Raw genomic sequence first — 23897 nt, 5'->3', positions numbered from 1 at the left:
AAAAAGTAATTCTAGATAAAATAAGATAAAAATCGATAAGAAAATTGCTTCGTTTTTTAATTGTGTTTAAATATTCACATAAAATCTTTAAAATGCATAAATATTTAAATGAAACATTTAAATATTTCTGTGGGTTTCTGTGGGACTACATACGTAGTATATAAATTCACATAAGAATCATACAAGCATTAAGATTCAGCTAGACCGTTTATTTAAGGCTTTGATTTCTATAGTTTGTGTTAAATGAAACATTTACAATTAAAGGATAGAGCCGAATTCATAATTTTGCTTTTTTAATTCTATTTTATCTATTGCCAAACATTTCGTATATTTAAGCAAAAAGCTAATTGACTGTTAACTTCAAAAGATACCTTGTAAAAATATACCTTAATAAAGCGCCGTATCAATTCTATACCACATAATTGGAGTTGAAGAGGGAAAGAAAATGATTGCAACACTGTATACTTCAATATATGAGTAAAACAAAAATATGTTTGTAATAATACATATTACACAGTCTATGATCTATCTTCAGTTGTACTGTATATAACTGAATAAGATTGAAGATTATTAAATAGTGCATCCTCATTTTCCTTTTCTGATTCGATTTGTGGTATGGTCTGTATAATGTTTTGTGATAAAAGCCCTTCTTCTATTTCTATGAGCGCAGTCTCAGTTTTCAATTCTTCCAACGTAACATGACTTTCTTCTGATTTTTGCTGAAGAACATTGGTTGTTTTTATGTTTTTTTTACGCTTTTCCTTAGGTCGGTTCTCATGGACTCGCATATGTCGTCGTAAATCGTATTTACCGATGAATCCCATGCCACAATTATCACAATTGAATGGCCTGACTTCAACGTGATTGAACATATGCCTCCTCAACGCTGCACTAACAGTAAATGCTTTTCCACATACATTACATATGTGAGGCTTCTCACCAGTGTGCAATAATGTATGATCTCGTAATGTAGCACGTTGATTGAAGCTATAATAATCAGATATAAGAATGTTTACATTAAATATTATATTGAATGAAATATACAGATATTGTCATCAAAAAATTTAATCCAAAATTTTTTAAAAGAAATTTATAATACTAAAATATTATTTATATAACAAAGATGTTAATGAACAGTATAATATAATAATACAATTAATATATTTATTCTTTTTCTTAATTATGATATACATTTAGAATATTTTTAAATTACGAAATTTTGCATTATATCCTATTTCAAAGTTTGCCTATTTATATTAAGCTGCGAATATATGTATACAAGTTACAAACCTTTTGCCACAGATTTCGCATGTGTAGCTGCGAGGATTCCAATGTATCTTTGAGTGGTTCAATAAGTTGCCTCGTTGTGAGAATGACTTATGACAAACGTCACACTTGAACGGTTTTTCACCAGTATGTACACGTATATGCGTTTGAAGTGTACGATTGTTAGGAAAACGTTTTTCACAGTAATTGCACGGATATTTAGGCAAATGAAGACCCTGCGGATCCAAATGGCTGATCAGATGCCGTTTGTAATTGCCTTTGTGATTAAATATACGCGAACATTGACTGCAAGCGTAGGGTGCGACTAGATCATGTGTTGTCGCATGACTATCTAATTCTGATTTTGATTTAAAGCGGCAACCACACTTCAGGCAGCGGTGTCGTGAAAAGTTGGGATGGCATGCCATATGTCTCTTCAGATATCTCTTTCTATTATATGCCTTTTTACAAAGGAAGCAGGAATATGGAAACTCGCCAGTATGAGTTTTCACGTGTGTTCGCAACTCTCGACGACTTTTGCAGTCCTTTTCACACACCATACAAAAGAACGGACCGTTGGAAGGGACATGATTCTCGACAGTATGCAATAATACACTAGTCAGTTGATTATAATTCTGTAAACATAACGTACATTGATATTCGATTCCATTTTCTCGTTTGAATTCCTTTATTCGTATAATTGCATCGCTCAAACTGCCTAATATATTGTCTTTATCATCAACAAAGTAGTCAGAATCAGATCCATCGTTGTTTTCTACTATGAATTCAATATTGGAACTACTCTCATTGAGCTCTGTGTCATTATCTCTGTTTTGTATCATCTCATTATATTCTGTTTGTTTCTCAACTTGTATTACTGATGTTACATCTTGTTCCAAATAGGTACATTTATTCTTTTTAGTTGCATTAGGTTCCACAGGACTGGAAACGCATATTTTGCTTGAGGCTTCTTCATTTTCTTCAGTCAAGATTTCCACTTCAGAGATAAATGTACCATTGTCATTTACTATTGCTTCTTGCTCCGGATCAAGCGTTAACGTGTTCTCGACTGACATCGAATCAATCGTAGATTTTGGTATATACATAATTGCGACATTTTCTGCAAATATTTTTGAAATATCTTCAGGTAACTCAGTTTTCATCAACTGGGCACCCATTTGATCCTCGTTAGTTTCGATATTATAATAAACATCATTCAACTGTAAGTTCTCTTTATTATCTCCATTATCTTTAACCAACTGAGATACATCAATTTCATATTGTTGTTGATCCATATCATCTGTTATTTTAATATTTACAAACTCAAAAGTACGATCAGACTTTACATCGCCTGATATATTTAATTCCAAAAATCCATCTTTTTGTACATCATTTTCTTCTTTCTTAGCATTTAACTGTTCTGTCTAAAAAAAAAAAAGCAAGACAACGTTATAATAACACCAAAAAGATACCTTTTAGATAATTTTATGTCCTTTAAATACTTGTTTATAGATTAATCTTTATGATTGATAATAACTTATTCAATGTTTATAGATTATTCAAAATTTACTTGTATAACGTACATTCAACAGATATAAACTTCAAATTAATATTATTTTTATTTTCTGTCATTATACCTTTATAATGTTCATTTTAGTTTCTAGCATCATTCTAAATTTCTTGTCTGATTCTTGCACTTGTAGTCTGAATTCATATAAAGCATTCGTTCGATATGCACACTTTGGACAGAGTATGTTAGGCAGTCCATCAAATTGATCAATCTGTTGAAAAAAAACTATTATTAACAATATTAACATATTAAGAATATATAGAAATATACAGAATGTATAGAAATACTCAAATCTGCAGAAGAAACATTAGGATACAAGAAACACAAGAAAGACCAAGAGCGTGGAACGAAGAATTGGAAACGCTGATTTCAGAGAAACTTACCATAGATATCTGAGCTCCAAAAACGAACAAGACAAACAAACATACAGAAACAAATGTAACAAAACCAAACGAGCAATAAAGGCTGCCTACCAATAAAGCTGGGACAAATACATAAGCCAGATTGAACATGATATACATGGAAGACAATTAATAGCGTATAAGGTAATGAAACACTTGAATAAATCAGAGAGAGACTCTGCAAAGCTGAACATCATTAACAAAGAAATGGGAAATGCACTATACACAGCTACGGTACAACCTAAATATAACAGACGACATAGAAAAGAATTATAAAGCGGTAGACCCTATCACGCTAGAGTGGCTAGAAGAACTGAATGGCGCATTAAAAGATATTAAGAATAGAAAAGCAACAGGCACTGACAATATAAACTCTGAACTTATCAAATACGGAGGTTTAATGTTGTTGTGATTCCATTCCAGAGAATACCATCCGAAAAACATTAAGGAACAAGACCAGAAAAGATACAATTTAAAGTTCTATAAAATAATGGTAGTTCCCATGCTGCTATATGGAAGCGAAGCTTGGGTAATAGGAAGGAAGGATTTAAACAGAATACAAGCCGCACAAATGAAGTTCTTAAGGACAGTTAAAGGTTACACGAAACTAGATAAAATAAAAAATGAAGACATAAGGAAGGAGCTGGAAATTTTTGCAATCAAAGATAAAATGATGGGATATAAGAGAAAGTGGCAACTCCACATGGATGGATGAAAACCAACTTTCTAAATTGACGTTAGGCTATAAACCACAAGGCAATACAGATGTAGGAAGACCATGGAAAACATGGCGTATTGAAGTGAAACAAGCCATTCCGGCCTAAACCATGTCCGATGATGATGATAATGATGAACATATTAAGAATTACGTATACTAACAATAATTTAAAATTAAACTGATGATAATAAATAAAGATTCTATTTTCAGTTCATGGTTTGCAGAATTGGATATGTATATAAACTCACATTAAAACATTTAAAATCTGCTTTGACTGACAGTAGGAATTCTCTTACTTAATTATGTTTATGCTAAAGCAAGTAAAATTCTTTTCTAAAAAAAATTACTTAATTACCTATGAGGACATAAGCAATCATTTTCCTTAGAAAGTTGATATAAAGAAGCTGCAGCAAATCTCAATTAATGCATGCTATGTAAAACACTATTGTAACATTAAATTATTAATTATAATATTTAAGGAAAAAAATCTTTTGTGCTAGATGTTAATAGGTCTATTTGTGTTGCTTGTACTTTTTGCACTCAGTATCTTTGCTTTCTCTTTCTTCATCGCCCGAAAAAAAAGTATGTATATGTATCATTTTAAATGCACACATTTTTGGGTAATTTCAAAACACAACACAGACCTCATGTTTATAAACAAGATCATTGTCAGGCTGGGCTCTAAAGATCTACTTGTTGAAGACGCTTGCTGAGGTTGGATACAAAAGTTTTGTATTTCTAAAATTCCGTTTACCTTGATAGACGTGATCTGCGCGAGCTTGTACGGCAAGTTGATCCCACTAACGTTATCATCGTACATAGACAGCATTTTGCAGCCTTCCCCCATGCACGCGCGACATTTACGCATGTAGGAATTAATCTCCGAATTTGCACTTTCCGACATGATGATTACATTAAAACGATGATCCTTGAAAAAAACAAAACAACGATAGTGGCGAACGATTCTGGAATCTGACGTATATTATTGGCGAATTATCAAGCGAACATATACTAATAGATGTAGCTAACCGTGTTTATTTGTTTTTCTCACGATTATCTACAGCCAAAAGGCACAGATGAGTTAGACTGACATTACTAGGCACTGTAAGTAGTGGACACGACAGTGTGGAAACCAGACACAGTGTCCACCACGCCTATGATCTTGATTCGTGATACAGTCTCAACTCTTAAAGTAAAATATACATTATCTAAAGACTTTTCAGAAATATTTATTCCTTTATCCTTCTTCGTCTCGAGATCCTGGGAGTCAATTACACACACTTGCACGAGAGCATAGAAACTAGAAACTGGAGCAGGAACTGGAATGACAATCCATAATAATTCCAGGTTGAAAGTTCGACTACCTAGTTCCTGACTAGTCCTGGTATCGATCTTCGAGATCTTTCATCTCTTCAGTTGAGCAAAGGTGTAGATAGATTTACACCTTGTGTAGCTGAACTTTTGTAGTCTTTTATCTTCCCTCTCTTTCCTTTCAACGTACAATTATACACCTTCGATCATTTGAGTGGAGACAGCAGAAGCAGCAGAGAAGAAACTCAAGGAACCTAACAGCGGCCATTACAGCCTTTTTCGTGAAATCGATCGAAATTGCTCGAAACTCCGCACCGTACACCAGCGCGCCAACCTCCATTTTAGCTAGAGTCCCTATAGTAGGGACTCTACATTTTAGCGATTTGGAAACTAGGTCAACTAGGTGCCAGATTTGTTTTTTGAAACGGTCGATAAAATCGTAGCATCGAAAATGGATGTGGTGCGTGTCCGTGGTATCTTCCAGCAAGAACACACCGTAACACAGTGAATCAATACATCCTTATTTTTTGCCACAATATTAAACAAAGAATAAATAAAAAATAATAATGCCTATGAGAGCCAAACCAGAGAGAGAAACCTGAGAGAGGACATGCTGGCCTTTTTCCTGTTACCGTCGAAATCACCCGTGCACTACCGCTAGTAGTGCATTTTCAGTTTGGGAACTACGTGACTACATACATTTTCTGACACTATCGATAAAATCGTATCGTCAAAAGTAGATGTGATTCGTCTCTGTACTAAATCTTCAGGATAGAAGCGTGCCTACGTCCCTACGATCCATAGGTGGGATAGTTTAATGGGTTCTTGAACGAAAACATTTTATAATGTAATATAAAGTCTTACTTTATATCTTTTATTTTAAATAAGTCCTTTTGATCAGGGGTTGGTCTCGTATTTAAAACAATTTTCTTTAAAATATGTATTTAAAATAAAAGAATAAAATATTTATTATTTTAATCGTACTATCCGGTAATTCAATAAATTTAAATTCATGCATCGTACACTTTCGATTCGAAAATTGAGAGTGATATGCAAAGCCCTCAACGTGCTATATCACATATGCCCAAACGCGCTCGTTGGAGTGAGTAGGAGCTATGATAGGAACATGTTGGTGCATGTTGAAGCATCCCTGGTAAAAAAAGTTGGTAAAAAAAATTATTGAGAACGATAGGATTTCTATTAATTTATATCATTTTCTATCGTTGATTTTGCGAGCATCACGATTGATCGAATATGAATCCTATCGTATTTTATCGGATTCTATAAGATTTGCACAAGATTCTTATAAGATTTGATTCAAATTAATGAATTCTAGATTCCATACTCCAAACGATAGGATTTTTCAATCGTTCTCTATCAACTTTTTTTTAGCAGGGATCCGACACAAGCAAACCTTTTATCTTTGTTTAATGTTGGCAAACAATAAGGATGTAATGAAAACTATGTTAAGCTATGTTATTACAGTATTATATTTGTCGTATGACAAAGCATTTCAAGCCTATTGATTGGCTACAGGAAAGAGAAGTTGTCAAACCTCTCTCCTATAGAGCCAAACAATGAATTTAAAATCTGTGTCGTATGACAAATGTAATACTGGCCTTACGCTGTGTTCTTGCTGGAAAATGTCTAATCCTAGCAGCACGCTCTATCAATTTAAAAATTGACGCTTCAGATTGGGTGTCGTAACAGTATACAATTGCGATTGACTTGTAACTAATATAAAACAATCAATGTAATAACCTTAATTGTTTATATAGTATATGTTACACTAAATACTTATTATAATATTAATATTGAAAGAATCTCTGCATGAGTTTATCGTGTCCTTTCGAAATGGTAAGATAATAGCAATTATGCTGAAGTATTCCTGATATAAATAATTGGTTATGATAATACATTAATTATTGTTAATTATTATAAAATTGTATCTTAATTGTTTTCAACACATTTAGAGTAAGTTACAAAGAAATAAAAAAGGTTTGTAGTTTCTCTAAATATAATATATATGAGAACAATCGCAATTTTGTTTATTCTCACATAATTCTCCAACATAGTTATGTTCAAAATATATATATATATGTTTAATAAATGTTAAAAATTATCTAATAAACATATAAGTTGAAAAATAAACATTTAAAATTTGATACGTGTTTTAAATTATATATTTAATAAATGTGGTAAAAACATTTATAGGACGTTTGTAACGTCTATTAAATATTTCTTTTCGATAGTTTAAGATACGTTTTTATATGAAATATTTATATTGCGCGCGGGTTGGTGAAATGAGGGACAGGAAGCAAATTGAAAATCGGCCGAAATGTGCAACTAAATCCCAGGTCTGGTTTAAAAGAATGATTATATCAAGAATATTAATGTGTTAAAATAGTAAATATTTCCCTTTACATACATGAGAGAGAGAAAGAAATATTTATTAAAACTTAGTATTTTTTTAATATAGTTTAAAAAAAACTAGAGTAATAATATCACAAATTGATCTGAGTTCTCTGATCTCTTTTGTATATGCAAATTCTGAGTACACAGATATGCGCCGAACGTATAGGCCTGATTCAGGAATAATGAGAATACGTTGGCCAGGTGGAAGCCGTGGGGCCTCTGAATTAGACCTTGGCCCGCCCACGTCCACTTCTAACCCTCGTGAGATCCCAAGGCTCACCGCTGGCTATGGCACGCGTATAATTGGGCACAAACTCGTCCGATCTGATTATTTCAATCTTGCAGTCATAATGGGACCCGGAGGGCGCCAAAACAATTTAGATAAGGCTCGTTGGAGCGCGCGCAACAGATGCCATGCGAGCCCAAAGTGGCGCGGCTCGGGGCCTTGCAGGGCCGATCAACAATTTACATCGTTCTAGCTTTCATAATTAAGTAAGTCCGTGATGACACGTTAATAAACCAAAAACCGAAATAGCAACTCGTGTCCCGTAGATAAGATTATAATAAGCAATTTATAGATTGTAAGAACATATAGATAACAAAACATCTATTTTGGTGCTATAAGCTGGATTTTTAATTATAAGGTAAACCACAGAATGTTAATTTTATAAATTTTAGATTATTCTTTATACAAAATCTTTTATAAGTACATTCTGATACCAAATTCTTTAATTGGTTTAAAGAATAAGAGAAGAATGATTGGAGATGTCAGAAAAATAATTTCTATGCTCTAATTCTTTCAATGGCTGTGGAAACAATCCTATAGATTTCATATTTGTAATACTTAATGTTCCTTCTCTCTCTCTCTCTCTCTCTCTCTCTCTCTCTCTCTCTCTCTCATACATAAAATTATTTACGGTTTATTTTAACACTTTTTTAAATTTTATATAGGACACACATTTTATATGTATGAATATAATAATATATACATATAACGCAAAATTTAAAATTGACTTTTAAAATTATGTCACGAAATCGTCTCAATATAGGATTCATAACATATCAAACAAATTATTTCCCTTCATTTTCCAACAATTTAACACGAATGCTGAAGCAGTTAATTCACATGAACAATAAGTTCAGCGGCTTAAAAAGATTAAAGAAGTCCATTGTTCGTTGCGCTAATATGGCTCATCAAGCAAAATGACCATCGTTACTCGCAGATTCTTATGCGCTGGAGGCACAAAGGACGGGCATGATTACGTCGACAAAAATTAGGTTTCCGAGTTACCGGTGCAGACCCGTCATCGATCGCAGAAATTCCTTAGCAAACACCTACTCTTTCATTTCGGGCGGTAGCCGACCTGCCGAAGACGAACGACGTTTAATGGAAGTTAAGAGAGAAAACGATACAAGCAAAAGAGGAAGCGGAAAAAAAGAAGGCAGAAATGAGAGAAAATAAGTAGCAGGTGCTCGTGGTAGGCATGGCATGCCATCGCCGGAACTTCGTCATCCAAGATGCCACCCGCGTGCTCTCAGCCTCCACGACAGACCCTTTTCTCGAAATTTCCTGTTACGATGACGTAACGCAATTCTTTCTCCCACATAGGGTTATTTAAATTTAATACGCTAGAAAATGAAAAGAACAGCTCTACCATTGAATTTGCAAAGTACGTTTTTGAACACTCAACGAATTTGGCGAACATATCATTGGATTTCAAAAGTTATTTTATTGATATTAAAAATTTATTCAAAACAATTTTAATAAATGTTAATAAAGACAAATTAATTTTAAAAACTTGATTTTGTATATAATGTCGATTGAAATAGATATAGGTATCAAGATAAAAGGCAATTTTTTATTGACTTCATTAGGAGTAACACTTAAATTTACGCGACTATGTTTGTATTATTATGTATTGAAAATTAATAATGCCGCATGTTAGAAGCCTAATTTAGAGGCTATTCGCATATACAATTGCTTATTATCAACGTTTCAGTGATTGCTGTTATTCACAGCATTAAGAACAATGTCTCCCACTTCATTTAGATAATGATGACGATAGAAACACGCGACGATAATGATGACGATGCGACGAGACAAAGGCATTGCAATTAGCAATAACCGGCTGTCGCTTAAGTGCAAAAACCAGTCGGATAATTAAGCCGATAGTCTTTCGTTGTAATCCGTGAAATCTGCAACGTAATTAAATGATTCCGCAGCGGATATCTTTTGTATAATTTAAATAACGCGACCTTGTATCTCAACAAATTAAAAATTAATAAATTACAAAATATATGAAAATAAACGAATTTATAAATAACGCCAATTGTTAAAACATTATTACATCATGCGAATAAAGCACGAAGAAATAAATAATAATGTAACTTATTTTCTCGACCCATAAATATAGGTTGCCAACAAATTGCGTGACTTTCACGGATTACACGGTTTGATGCGTTATTTATTTGATTAGCAACGACAACGTGCAATCCTAATAAAGGACAATGGTACCAAAATACAAAGACAAGAATGAAGAATGTTACAATAAATATCTAACTTTACCGGAATCTTAAAGTCGCGCAGGTTTAAATATAAAAATGCAAGTCTGAACATGACGATTTTTCGTTATGTTGGCCAACCACGAAGAATGAAAATTCCAAGGGAATTTGTACATTGTGAACGTTCAACCACATTGTCGCCCTTTGACAGTCAGTGCAACACAAAAAAAAAAGACCATTCATCCTACAAGTCTGTAACCTGCTACCGCGCGCGGCCGTTTGTGAGTGTTTTCAGTCTCCTACCTTTTCTTACGAATCCAGCATAAAGCATTTTGTAGTCTCGTCGGGTTCTGCCGAGGAGCTAGGCAAAATCCCATTGTCGAGACCACCATAGAGAATCTGTTGAGAACGTAGCTTGTTGCTAAGCGCAACATGACGAAAATCATGATCGCCAGTACTCCTATATTATCATTAACATCATGACGAATTATTTTGTGTGTGTCTTTTCCATTATCGCGAATATAAGGAGCTTATCTCTGATGAATACCAAGTTTGAAATTCAAATTTGGCTAGCTGTAGTAATTGAATACTAACGATCCACGCTTCCTAAATTATTTTTCCGAGAAATACTCGAGAGTCCTTTTCGACAAAGATGTTAATCTAGGAACGATAGAATCCTCGTCTCGAGACAAGATTCCCGATGAACTCGTTACTTTCCTTCTTTGGAGAGAAGATAAAATATTCAACTGTGCAGACCTATCTCGAACTAGCGACAAGTTTCGTGTCTGCATCGATAATAATCTTAATATGATCTTCTGTAAGCCACAAAACAGCATCTGAATCATGCATTAAGTTTCTGAAAAAAAAGGACAGATTTAATTAAAAAATAGTATTATCTCTTTTTCAATTATTTTGACGAACATATAACAGGATTATGCAAGAAACGCGGTTTGACGGAGTTCAATGAGTTGCGGGAGGACTCTTTATGGATTCCGATCTCGTTGTTCGTTCACGGCACAAGGCGCGTCGAAAGGGTTGAGGGAATGAGAATGGGACTGGGATCGGAATGGGAATGGAATCCGAAGCCCTCTTCCTCCCCCCGCCCCACCCCCCTCTCCATATACGTGCGTCCGGTACGTTCATTCACCGATCCGTCCATTCATTCTACGCTCAACATTGTTGCATCTAAACGCGTATCTGAGCCATTCAATTCAGCCTTCAATCGAGATGCTATAATAAGATAATTTTTGTATATATATATATATATATATATATAAAACATAACTAGAAGCCCTTATAAAACTTCTTTCTGAAAATATGTATAGGAAGAAAAAGTAAGTTTTCGTTTGTATATACAGATATCGGAAATATGGTTATGCTAATTGGATATCTACTAGATTTGTTTTGTCTTATATTATTATTTTTAATTAATTACCAGCAAGTCAATTACAAATCACACATATTTAATTAACTAATTATTAAGCATAGTCTGTTTAAGTGGTTTTAATCATTTTTGTTCATAAGATTTAGGGCTCCAAAGCTCCTTATCACTCTTGATTACACCTATAAGTGTAATTTATTAATTTGTATGCTAATAAAGATATTAATTTGTATGCTAATAAATGCAGTTGAGAGAGAGAACACATTAGTAATGTAATTATTTTATATATTGCAACTATTTATACGCGAATCACGTTAAAATATTTACCGTCGCTTAGTTGGATTTCAGCCCAAATTCTCCTGCTAGTCTAACAACAGATACAATATCTCTATTGGAAATACTTTTCTCTAAAACGTTCACGCATCATTGAAGCTCATTTTGGGTGAGTAACTTGTTTTCCAAACCATTTCACATACATACTATCAATATATTTCCTGGTAGATTTTGTTCAGAAGAAGAGAGAGAGAGAGAGAGAGAGAGAGAGAGAGAGAGAAAGGGGGAATTACAAACATTTTCACAAGTATAGTTATTTACAAACAATTATAATAGATATGAATTTGGACTGTAATGAGAATAAATATAATCTTGAATAAGAAAAATTCTATATTCGATCAAAGCGGATGTTAGTGCTTAAATATTTCGATTTGAATTAGTATATTTATCCAATTCTGCAAACCGTGCGCCGAAATCTTTTTCTTGAAACACAATCGTGAACAATATTATAGTAATAATATCACAAATTAAATAATTGACAAGCAATTTAATAATTTTGATGCTAATAAATATGAAAATTATTATATTGTGCTCGTCAATTTAATATCAACGTAATATCTTAGAAGGATATTAATAATAATCTAAGTATTTTAAGAACCGTATAATTACTTAAAACTATAATTATAATCAAGGGTCGATCGTATCCAAATATTATACTTAAAAAAATGTGTAATTTATCATCTCTATAAGGATCGATCATATTTAAAATAACATTATTTAATATAAATAATAGGGAGCATACAGCCACAGCACTAGATGTTTTAAGCAAAAGTCATATATTTAAAATTATAATTTCTTGACGACGGAAAAACGCACTACTAATACCAAAAGAAAATGAAACATTAATTGATTTATAATTTGTAAAATGTTCGTATTGCAAATGTGATAATTGTTCGTAAGCGTCATTTAATTCTATACGTAATAATTTTTGGATAAAATTGTGTTTCACTTTCTTTTGGTATAAGTAGTGCATTTATCCGTCGTCAAGAAATTCTAATTTTAAATATATGACTTTCGCTTAAATGCTTAAAACATCTAGTGCCGTGGCTGTATGCTCCCGATTATTTATATTTTGTATTTTTAAGTCTCACCTCTAAAAGTTTAAACATTATTTAAAATATATATTTTACCGACCCCTGTTTATAATAATATCTTTTTATCTATACCTCTTTCAATAATTTTCAATTCAACTCGAGAAATAATTCCACTGTAAAAATACAAGTATTATTTCCCAAAGAAACTTCTTTTCGAAACTCACATTGTACAATCAAAGAAAGGGAATGCTCCCGGACGAGCAAAATTTTTCGAGACCCAAAACTAAGTCGTGTGTGTCGGCTCTGATTCAAACGTAATTGATGCGTCGACCGCACGCGCGCTCGACGCACGTAGTGGGGATAAGGAGGGAGACTGCGGCGCCGGCCGGCGCGGCGCGGCGGAAGAAGGGGGGGAGAGATTACGGACGCGCACCTATATGCTGACGCGGAACTCGGAAGAGCGGCGCTCTCTCGCCTCTCGGTTCGGTGGCATTCGTCTGTGAACCGCTGTGTCGTGCGGTCGCCTTCGCTCCATCCCACGTAAATATTAAACCGACGACCCTAGTCGGTTGCCAGTCAATTTTCCGCGCGTGTTTATTAACCCTCTCGCGAAAGGGTTAGTCGGCACAATCGTCCGCACGCACGAGCCGAAAGAACATCACGGTTCTTCCTAGTCCTCACACGCCGACGATAGAAATATAAAAGTAGAGGGTGAGCTTCCACTTACCCTCGATCTCTTATCATTTTTTTCTGAGGAGGGAGACAGACAATCCGCACGCGGCGGTCGTCGTGCCGTTATCGAGGGAAACCAGCGTGACGCTGAAGAGTCGTGGAACGGTATCCACTCGCCTCTGCATGGTGAAATTAACGCGAAAAGTGCCTGCACGCTCCGTTTCGTCTCGCGAAGACGGAAAGAAATAAAAGGCGGAGGAAAACAGGAAGCGGGACACCGCGAGAGAGAGAACCGAGGACTTCCTTTTCTCGCGTAACTCTCGTTCTTTGCGAAGTTTATCGATTCGTTTTTATCGGAGGAGGACGCGGTGATCCTCCGAGTGACTTGGAAACTCTTCTTGAAAGAGCGAAGTAACCTTAATAAGTGTGCTGTGACAGCTGCGGAAACAACCTACGTGAAAATGGAGTCGGCGGGGATTCTCCTGCTAATCGTCCTTCTGGGAGTTGCCAGCTGTCAAAGTGAGTACTTTTCAATCTTCGTGTATCCATATACATAAATCAGTCGTAAGCCGGGCTGCCACGTGCCGTCGAGGATTATTACACTTCTGTCCGGGGTCGCGCCCGACACTGTAATTCACGCATTTCACGCGGCTCGCAATAGTCGCAATGCTCGCATCCCGGCGGAATCGGGGACGATCGATTAAAGCTTCGTGCCTGCCCCTGCCTGCCCCGCGAATTACGCGATGAATGAGTCGAATGAGATCAACCCATCAACCGAGCACGCTTAGCGATTGTGTACCTTCAAACGAGGTGAAAATTATGCAGTGTGCCTACGCCACACGATGTATGTTTTTCGAATATATCGCTTGCGTTTTAATAAATTACTAGCAATTCTATGTTCTATGTGGTCCAATACTAGTAATTTAAATCATTTAATACAAAAATCATGGAAACCTACACTGGTTCTTATAAAAAATGTGATAAATCTTAATATAATATTGTCGTACGATCTAACAAATAGACGTTTTATTAGTTAAACTTTAACTCTTATTTATACAATGATTTGCTTGTCAGTCCTTTAATATTTAACTGTACATATATATCAAATACACATAAAAAAATTACGAATAAAAATGCGTCAAATTTCGATACAGAAATCCAATGCAATCTGTAGATTTTTCAAAGTGAGGGTTTAATTAATTCGTTGATCCTAGCGATATTAACAAATACTGATTGCATCGAACAACGAGCAGGAAACTGGCAGCGCAAATTACTTTATAAAAAAATCTTATAACAATCGTAATAAAAAAGAACAGAACGAAAAAGGGCTACGAGCCTAAAATTTAGTCGTTATAAAATTGAAATTATTAAGAAGTCACAGAATAAAAACATGTCATTTCGTTATAATATAAACTTTAATTTGCCGGCAATAAACAATAAGACATAAACAAAACAAAAACAGACGTTTCGATCCCTGTTGGATCATTATCAGTGTTACAATATAAAAGTAAAACGGTGAAAATATTTAAAAAATTATAATTATATAATAAAAAAATCACGCTCAGTGTAATATGAAGCTTGTACAATGGTTGTAGTCAATAAAAATGTCAACTTCTGGACATAGTATGCGGATTAGAACGAAATTGTATCTTATAGAACATATGCCAATATAATATAAAAATATCAAATTATCAGACAATGCGATGAGAGTGGAATGGTCATCTCTCTAGTGTGTTCAGAGACAATGTGACATTTTTTATTACATGAATACTGTGAGTCTTATAAGTTTTGTGCGATTGAGAGTGAATTATAATTTTTATATTCTAATTTTTTAAATATTTTCACCGTTTTACTTTTATATTGTAACATTGATAATGATCCAACGAAATGACATGTTTTTATTCTGTGACTTCTTAATAATTTCAATTTTATAACGACTAAATTTTAGGCTCGTAGCCCTTTTTCGTTCTGTTCTTTTTTATATTTATTGAGCCTTATCATTATGATATTTTAAATCGTAATAAATATTTGAGGAATCCTATTTTCTGAATCTGCACTGTTTAGAGAGTATTTTTAGCTCTTCTCCAAAACCCCCATGTAATTTACGCTCCGAGAAATGCGATTGCAGGGTTAGTAGTCACAAGTCCCCGCGATATACCGCCGACATCTCTCCACAGGCTGTCCATCGATCGACGCTAATTCACGGCAATTATATCGGCGGGGGGACGCAGGATGCGTATGGAAGCGCCGGCATCGTAATTTGCGCGGTAATGACACATTTTCGCTCGTGTCGCGGTTCAGTGAGTCTTTTGTGTGGCATCACGCGGGGGCAGAGGGAGGGGAGGGGAGGGGAGGGTTAAAGGAGAACCCCGATTTATTCCGTGGACAGATCCTTTCGTTTTTCGATTTCGAGATAAGCATCTTTCAGAAGTTAATTCCGATTTGTTAAATAAATTCTTGATTCATCACCGAAGCATGCGATTAGCTCGTAACTTCACCAATTTTCTCTATTTTTCTTTATTTTGTGAAGTCGATCAATTTGGCTTCCGAGAGACTAACGTAACGCCCGCTCTTCCATCGATCAAACACATTTTATAAGTACTGCGACGATATCGTCCGCATTTTCGTCGATTCTTCTCGTTTCGTGCATCGCGAAATGCGCGTTTGCCTGCACGCGATCACTGGTGCATCGCGAATTCAATATCACCTATACACAACTGATTGTCTACGTAAGAAGAGCCATTGCGATAGCATGTTTCAGCACTTTATCAGTGGAATCATTTAAACTCGAGCGCAGCAAGTAGCGGTAGTGCCGAATAGATTTTCTATCTTTTTCACCTTGCAATAAATTAAATGTACATTAAAAAAATTTTTTTTTATATTTGTGATTATAATTACTTATGTTACCGTTATTACGGTTATTACTATTATAATGTTAGTAATAATAACTATATGTATAATTCTAACAAATATACATATATAGTTATCGCTGAAAATAATTACAAATTGTAATTATTCTTACATATATATTTATTGTTATTAGTTATGATATCATTATATATATTGATGAAAGAAACGACTCTTTCGATTTTTTAACAGTAGATATTTATTTAAAAATCTCCATGTGTGTATGTGTGTGTCACCAGAATTCATAATTTTATGTCCTTTTCAAAAATATATGTACAACAGGAGGTAAAAAAATTGCTCCACTTAGGTTGTGTTCGGAAACATCACCTGGGTACCCCCGTGTATCATCTTGTTTAACATTGGATGTACAACAAGGATAAAACGCGAGTGATGTTCTCGAACGCAGCCCTAATGGTTTACAAAACGTATATAATTATTATATAATTATATTATTACTGATATTGCAGTAATAATCATAATTATAATAACATGTAATTATAGTCACAAATACGAAAAACTGTTCTCTCAGTGTAATTAGTTGCTGCAAAAAATCAAACTTACGGAATGCATGACGCGTAACATGACGTCTTTCTTTCATTCGGAAGGAAAGAACTTTTATCAACCTTTTAATTTAACGGTCACTGATTTATGAATAATACACAAACGTTGCTTTTTCTTATAAACGATTAAATCTGTGATGTTGGAAAATTATATTTCTTTCTGTTTGGCCAACAAACAATAATATACAAGCCCAGAGTTTATACTAGTAACGCATTTGCTTTAAAAGTCTATAATTATATAAACATGAGCTAACGGTATTGCAATTATCAGTGCTTTCAACGAGCGAGTTCTTATTCATCCCGTGTACGCCGTTATAAAGGAAACTATAAGCGTAAAAGATCGGGCATTGGTCGGAATAGATACGAAGTTACGAATGCAGATTGCAAGTCACGATTGGAATGTCACGGTGTGCACGTGGGTTGCACCTTACGTCGCGACGGTCGAACGAGTCATACCGATCTAAACTAATCTGTCTGTTGAATCTTTATCGTGAATATTTTGCAAGAATTTCCAGATTCTTAGCGTGTCTTTAAATCTATAACAGTGACTGATAAAATGAAAAATCTGTCAGAGAGAAACAATACATATACATATACAGATTGAATTTGAAATAGGTTAAAGAATTTTAGAACGTATTCTAGCACAACCTTAAGGATAAGAAAGAGACTTGAACATAAAAATATCAACAAACTTTCTTCTTGTCATCTGGTATTGTTTCTTTTGTATTATGAACATTTCGACACATAATTTATAAATCTTCGTAACTGTTTGAGATTTAAGATAATTACGGACGTTTTATTAACGCCGAAAACTTAATCTTGACTTTTTTTTTACGATAATATCAAAAATAATGACCTGTAGAAAATCTATTTGAACGTGAAAGAACATGGGAGAGATTTTCTTGCAGTATATAGTTCTATATTTTTAACTTTTTGTGATTACTTAAGAATTTTCACAAATTTCTCAGGTCTAAATAGTGCAAGAAATGTATCAAATCTGAAAGAAAAATACATGAAAGAAACACCGTTGTAATTGTTACAGATATTTAAGAATCAAATTCATGACAAAGTGAAAATCTCAAGGCTTAAACTTCATAAAGATTTGAGGGCTACATTTCTCAGAGCAAGCCGTGAAAGAAATCGTAACTGATGATTATATGGATTTTTAGAGACGAATTTGTATGTATACTGCGGTATTGTTAAGTGACAATAGTGTTCATAGGATAAAGAAATATTTTCTGGAACGAGAGAAAACCTGTACGAACCTGCAGAAAAAGCACTTAAGGGAGGCCTTTAAAACGAGCTTCTGAGTTAAAATACACTCACATATATATATAGATATATATATCTTTTTTTTCTATCTGTCTCTTTTTTCTCTTTCTCTCTCTCTCTCTCTCTCTCTCTCTCTCTCTCTCTCTCGTAGTGTATTCACCTAAATCTTTAAAGAAATGCCGCACGCCTTTACGCCTTCGAAGGTTCAGGTAACGGAATCGCTCAGCTGCTTTATGAAGTACACAGAAAATCCAACAAAATATGCAGAAAAAGTAAGAAAAAACATTTCCCTTGTCGACGCGTCTTAGTATCGCTATTATTATTTCGGTATTCAAGTCAAGTACATTTTCAAGTCAAGTGCATTATGAGAAACGACAGTATTTTTTCCCATATACATGTAATAAATATTTTTACGGCAATATATTATAGCTATTATATGTTGAAGTTAATTTTTTTTAGTTTCATGAGTTATAAAATAATTTTTCAAAAACTACGATATCTTAAAATCACACACTCCTTGCTTTTACTTATTAAATAAATAAAAACAAAATTCATTCATTTATGCACCATAAGTTTTTTTTATATCGCGTTTTATATATGTTATGTCATGTATTCTTTTATACTGCACTGATTAAGCGCAATCAGTTTTAAGGATGTCGTTGCATCACATTGCATAAAAATCCATAATCCACTTATGAAAAGCGAGATTTTATTTAACTAACTAACCACTCTGCCAAGAATGTAGTTTGCGACGGAAATTTAGCACCGTCTTGTCAATTCTTCATCGGATTAAGTTAACGAGCTACGCGGCGGCGATTCTCACGCTCGGTTGATAATCTTGATTCATAGAAGACCCTGGCTACCTTCGTGATCAACGGCAACCTCTGTAAGGAAACCAACCCATGCTCGAGAAAAAATGTACTATATAAACAAAAACGAATACCTTTGATGTAAACTGTACTTATTTTTACGTTATCATTTTATTTGCCATAAATTTTTGAAATCTTCATGTACAAAACAAAGAAATTGAAGTTGACAATATTTATATTTTTTGCGACTTTATGTGCTAGTTACAATAATAAACTAAATGTAAATTATTAATACTATTATTGCAGAAAAATTAAAGAAGATATCACGGACGTAATTTTACTTGTACAGATATTAATAATTCCGTTGCTCACGAGATTAGTCACGCCTGAAGCTCGTCTTCGCAGAATTCCCAGGTGATTCGGTACTGTAAGGTCTTTATCGGCATCTTGACGGTCAATGTTTTCTAATTCAAGCTACCTGATCTCATGCTACGGAGTGCTAAATTTATGTCTCAGTCGTCGATCACCATCGATGAGTCTGTAGTTCAATATCAGCGGTTCTCGTTTGAAACTATTTTATCCTGAAATATTTACGTCATATATTAAAATGTCTTAAATCTTAAATTGTCAAATACGCAGAGATCTTTTCTGTGAGAGAAAATAATTCTATTTTTCTTTCATTCATGCACCAATTAGTGGCATAGCAATAATCTGCAGTATTTTTTTTTCATTTGCATGAGAAAAAACTTGATAAGAATATCCGTGAAGTGTGTGATTATCATCGACACGACTTGACGACGGTGACTTTCTTTCGATACACCAAAACGAAGTTCTTGCTCGTCGCCGCCGTCCAATTTACACCTTTGCGCGGCCAAACTCGACAAGAAAGGGTTCTCGAGAGGCCATTAGGACGGGCCCGAAAATGTTGTTCTTTGCGCGCGGGGACTCGGGTTGCGATGTTGGTTATTTCGGTCTTCTCTGGTTCAGGGCGTATCAAGGGCAGCTCCGGAATGACCGTGTGACGTGTATATTTTAAGAATATCGATGCGAGACACGGATATTTATTTTGCTTATCAGTAAAAATATAATGAAAGAATATATCTTTAATACACAATATAATATTATACTATTAAATTTTATGATTCCTATTCTGATATAAACACACAATAAAATAAAAGGAAAATTACATAGATGAGAAATGTATCGTATTTTTGAATTATTTTATTAAACAATATAATATATTTGTTACAATATTCAAAAATTATAAACAAACTCCTTATTCAGTTTATAGAATTTTCAAACACGTTGTTTTCCGTTAACGGAATTCTTCTCTATAAACATGTTATTATATACGAACAATATAATAATCATACAATACGTTTTGTTTCATAAAATTATTTTCTGTAAACTTCCAACGTTTTAGTCAACATCACACATGTATGATAATTGTATATTATTCATAAATAATAAGATCTCTTTGACTAAAACGTTGGAAGTTTACAGAAAATAATTTTATGAAATAAAAAAACATATTGTATGATGATTATATTGTTCGTATATAATAACATGTTTATAGAGAAGAATTCCGTTAACGGAAAACAACGTTGAAAATTCGATAAACTGAATAAGAAGTTTGTTTATAATTTTTGAATATTGTAACAAATATGTTATATTGACTCGTAGCTCCTTTCTTATATGTATTGAATTTTAATCATTTGAGTCGTTTTCTTATAATTTTAATTGAATAAGAAGTGACAACTATAATACATTCCACATTCATTATACGAAATGCTAGATGGGGATAAAAACACGACCATCCGGAAAGCGGTAATTATTCGAAACCAACGAGATTTTCTTGTCGAAGAAAAGAACAAAATAATATTGTTGAAAGATCTCGTGATCTTAATTAAATACCTGGCGAACGCTATAATTATTGACCGCTTGGTCAGGAAATTTTGGCCATCCAACTGTCTTCGAACTTGTCTTGGAACGCACTTAATCTCTTTGTAAATTGGATCAATTAAGTAAGCCCTGTCAAGCGAAGGGTCCAATTTAATTGACCGAGTATGTCAGAAGGGGAGGGTAGCATCTTCAGCCGCAGACTTATTTATAATAAAGTATAGTTAACAGTGGTGTAGACTTCACCGTGAATTTCTCTTTTCGAAAAAAAATGAATAAAACATAAGAATATATCAATTAATCCATTTTATATATGGATTAATCTTTATTAATCTCTTTATCTTTTAAAACTTAAAAATTCCGTAAAAAGTATTTGAAATGATATTGAGATACAGACGATCACAATACACTTTTTAAAATCTGGTAAGATGGTTAATATAACACAATAAAATTTAATTTAAAAATATTACAATTAAAAAATTGTCATTTGACATTTACGATAAATTTTTTAGACGATGGCGAAAAGTTCATCGTTTGCCAAGTTTTAATATTTAAAGGAATAATATCTTTTGATATTTTTTGGTTTGACTCCAATTAATCTATCAAAAGAAAGTAGTGAAGTTCTTGATTGTTGGTGGAAAGATATTCGCGAGTTCCGTGCTGTAATATCCATGAGATAAGTCCCGTGAGATCGGATCGGACGAGTTTTGCCACTGCGAGGTGATGCGACGCAGCAACGGGCCGAACGAATACGGGACAGGTCTAAAGCCGGCGCGGCGCGGCGACATGACAGAGTCGCGCGCTTAATTCGCCCCGTTGCCTCAATGGCACCTGTCGTCTCTGACCGACGGAGAGTCTGGCAGCAACAATGTTACTGCCATTAATCACGATCATCGGATGCATCACGCGCCGTCTCGTCGCCGCCCGATGCGGTGGTTTCCCGCCGTTGACGAGGAGCCCTCGTTCTTGCCGCGCGAGCAATGTCATCCATCATCGCACCGGTGACAGCCGTTACGATACGGTATCAAAAGCCGTTCCAACTGCGTATTCCGATTGCGTACACGAAGAGAAGTCAGCCAATCCGACCTAAAGTTTCGAAAGTTTGCAGACCCTGAAGATAAGACTCGCGAGTCGTCGGCCATTAAAACGATGCTTCTCAAGCTGCGAGCCAATCCAGATTGTCTGCAAATAGCTTCAGACAGATTTTTTAAATATAATTTTTGTAAATTTTTCACGTGTTTAAATTTTTTTTTATTCTAAACGCTGCCTTTAAATTCCATTAAGTACCAAACTGTCTTTATTGATTGTTTCTATTTTTTATATTATGTATGATATACTTATATATGGTATGATATTAAATAATTGTCCAAAAAATTAAAAAATTCTTTGGAGAAGAGGTTGGGATATAATTTTTTAAATTCTCCAAGTCTAAAAGGGAGACGAAAAAGAGGAGAGAAAGAAAGAGAACTCTCTCAATGAAGCATGTGGGTGCCACTGCATTAGGACGCTTGCCAACGTAGCGACCATTAAGAAAATAGATCAAGTTCTCGGCCAACTCTGAATTGAGTTTCCCCCTACGCGGGTTAAACCGTTTTGCGACGAGTGGAGCGGCGGAAACTCTTTGATCAGACGATGAGTCTCCACTTCTCGTCGACGTTTTTCGCGAAGGTAGTTTACCGTTTCGAATTAGGTGGAATAATTCTCTTTTTAAAACTGAGTCATTCTACTTTCAATTTTATCGTATAAATGTATCAAATTCTTATTATAATTTTTTAATAACTTTGACATTATTACGTTAAAATTTATTATATTAAAATTGCAACATTGAATATTTTTGTTAATCTGTGTGTTAATTTTTTAATTATTTTTTTAAATTATCTCTTTTTTTATTATTAATACGTACATAGGAAACAGTACAAATTTTAAAGCTAATAAAATAGATGTTTAAACAAACAGGTAGGATGTATATGAGCAATTATTGTTCACTCTCGTAATAAGATCAGCGTGCCATCACGTGTAGCTAGTGTTGACCACTTGTAGTAGTTTAGACGATGAAAGGGCAAGAATCCGATCGATTACAACGGATTATGGAACATCAACGGAATAGAACGGGATACAGACTGCCTGGCATTTCTTCTTACCAGGCCAGGAAATTAGAACCATTTTCAGAGCAATTTCCTGCCCCCAAGTACATATGATGCCCTCACTCCGCCCTTTCATTCTTGCACGACGAAAGGGCCATCGTGATATTAATCTAGCCGCTCTTAAGGGTGGCGCGCGCGGAAAGAGCAGATGCAACATGCAGCTTTCGATCAATCGATATATAGGTGCAGCTCGTTAAATGTGAAAGTCATACGCTAATTTTCTTCGAATCGTACTTTTACCCTAGTTATTAATTTTTCAATATTCTTTTAATAAAATATGTGTTTGATAAATAAATGGTTGATAAAGAGAGTTTATCGTGTCACGAGTAACAATCTTGAAATCGATATCCTCACATTCAATTTTAATTTAAATAAATTTAATGTATCTGTTTATTTATACCTAAAGCAAAAATATGGGACACTATCGATATAATTATGGCTTATATTTTCTGCGAGAAAGTATATTTCACACACATTTAAATTTAATATTTTTGTTATACTTGTGCCACATTAGTTTTATCTATATTTTTTCTTTATATTATTCTATTTATTTTAAACAACTTTTATCGTTATTATATTTTATAATAACGAACATTTAATACATAGCAGTCGAGCCAGTTATCATCTGGTTCATGGGTTAGAATGGCGAAGCATCGTGGGCGGCCGAATTCTGATACGCGTATTATAATACAGCCCTCGGTTG

The 23897-nt window shown here is 34.3% G+C and overlaps 2 protein-coding genes across 4 annotated transcripts in view; one reads left to right on the top strand and one right to left on the bottom strand.

The window, feature by feature from the left end:
• Positions 1–224: 224 nt before the first annotated feature.
• On the bottom strand, positions 225–5181 carry LOC108760649 (zinc finger protein 333). Of its 3 annotated transcripts, none has more exons than XM_018506715.1 (5): positions 4985–5181; positions 4710–4883; positions 2904–3047; positions 1291–2681; positions 225–987 (listed from the first exon to the last, which is right to left on the bottom strand). In XM_018506715.1, the coding sequence occupies exons 2-5, from the start codon at positions 4857–4859 to the stop codon at positions 519–521; spliced, it is 2154 nt and encodes a 717-aa protein (XP_018362217.1). In that variant the 5' UTR covers positions 4860–4883; positions 4985–5181; the 3' UTR covers positions 225–518. The 3 variants fall into 3 exon arrangements, with proteins under 3 accessions (XP_018362217.1, XP_018362216.1, XP_018362215.1); XM_018506713.1 differs by having other exon boundaries at positions 519–987; positions 1291–2690; XM_018506714.1 differs by lacking the exon at positions 4985–5181 and having other exon boundaries at positions 1291–2690; positions 4710–4859.
• An 8216-nt stretch (positions 5182–13397) lies between these two features.
• LOC108760662 (uncharacterized) overlaps positions 13398–23897 on the top strand; it is a 63990-nt gene continuing 53490 nt past the window's right edge. Inside the window, exon 1 of the mRNA XM_018506733.1 lies at positions 13398–14122. Coding sequence (XP_018362235.1) covers positions 14065–14122 — 58 coding nt within the window. The 5' untranslated portion in view covers positions 13398–14064. The remainder of the gene's footprint in view (positions 14123–23897) is intronic.

This window comes from Trachymyrmex cornetzi, unplaced genomic scaffold (genome assembly GCF_001594075.2).
Source record: "Trachymyrmex cornetzi isolate Tcor2-1 unplaced genomic scaffold, Tcor1.1 scaffold23, whole genome shotgun sequence".
Classification (NCBI taxonomy): domain Eukaryota; kingdom Metazoa; phylum Arthropoda; class Insecta; order Hymenoptera; family Formicidae; genus Trachymyrmex; species Trachymyrmex cornetzi.
The sequence above is the reverse complement of the archived record's forward strand: the minus strand, read 5'-3'. Positions and strand labels throughout refer to the sequence as shown.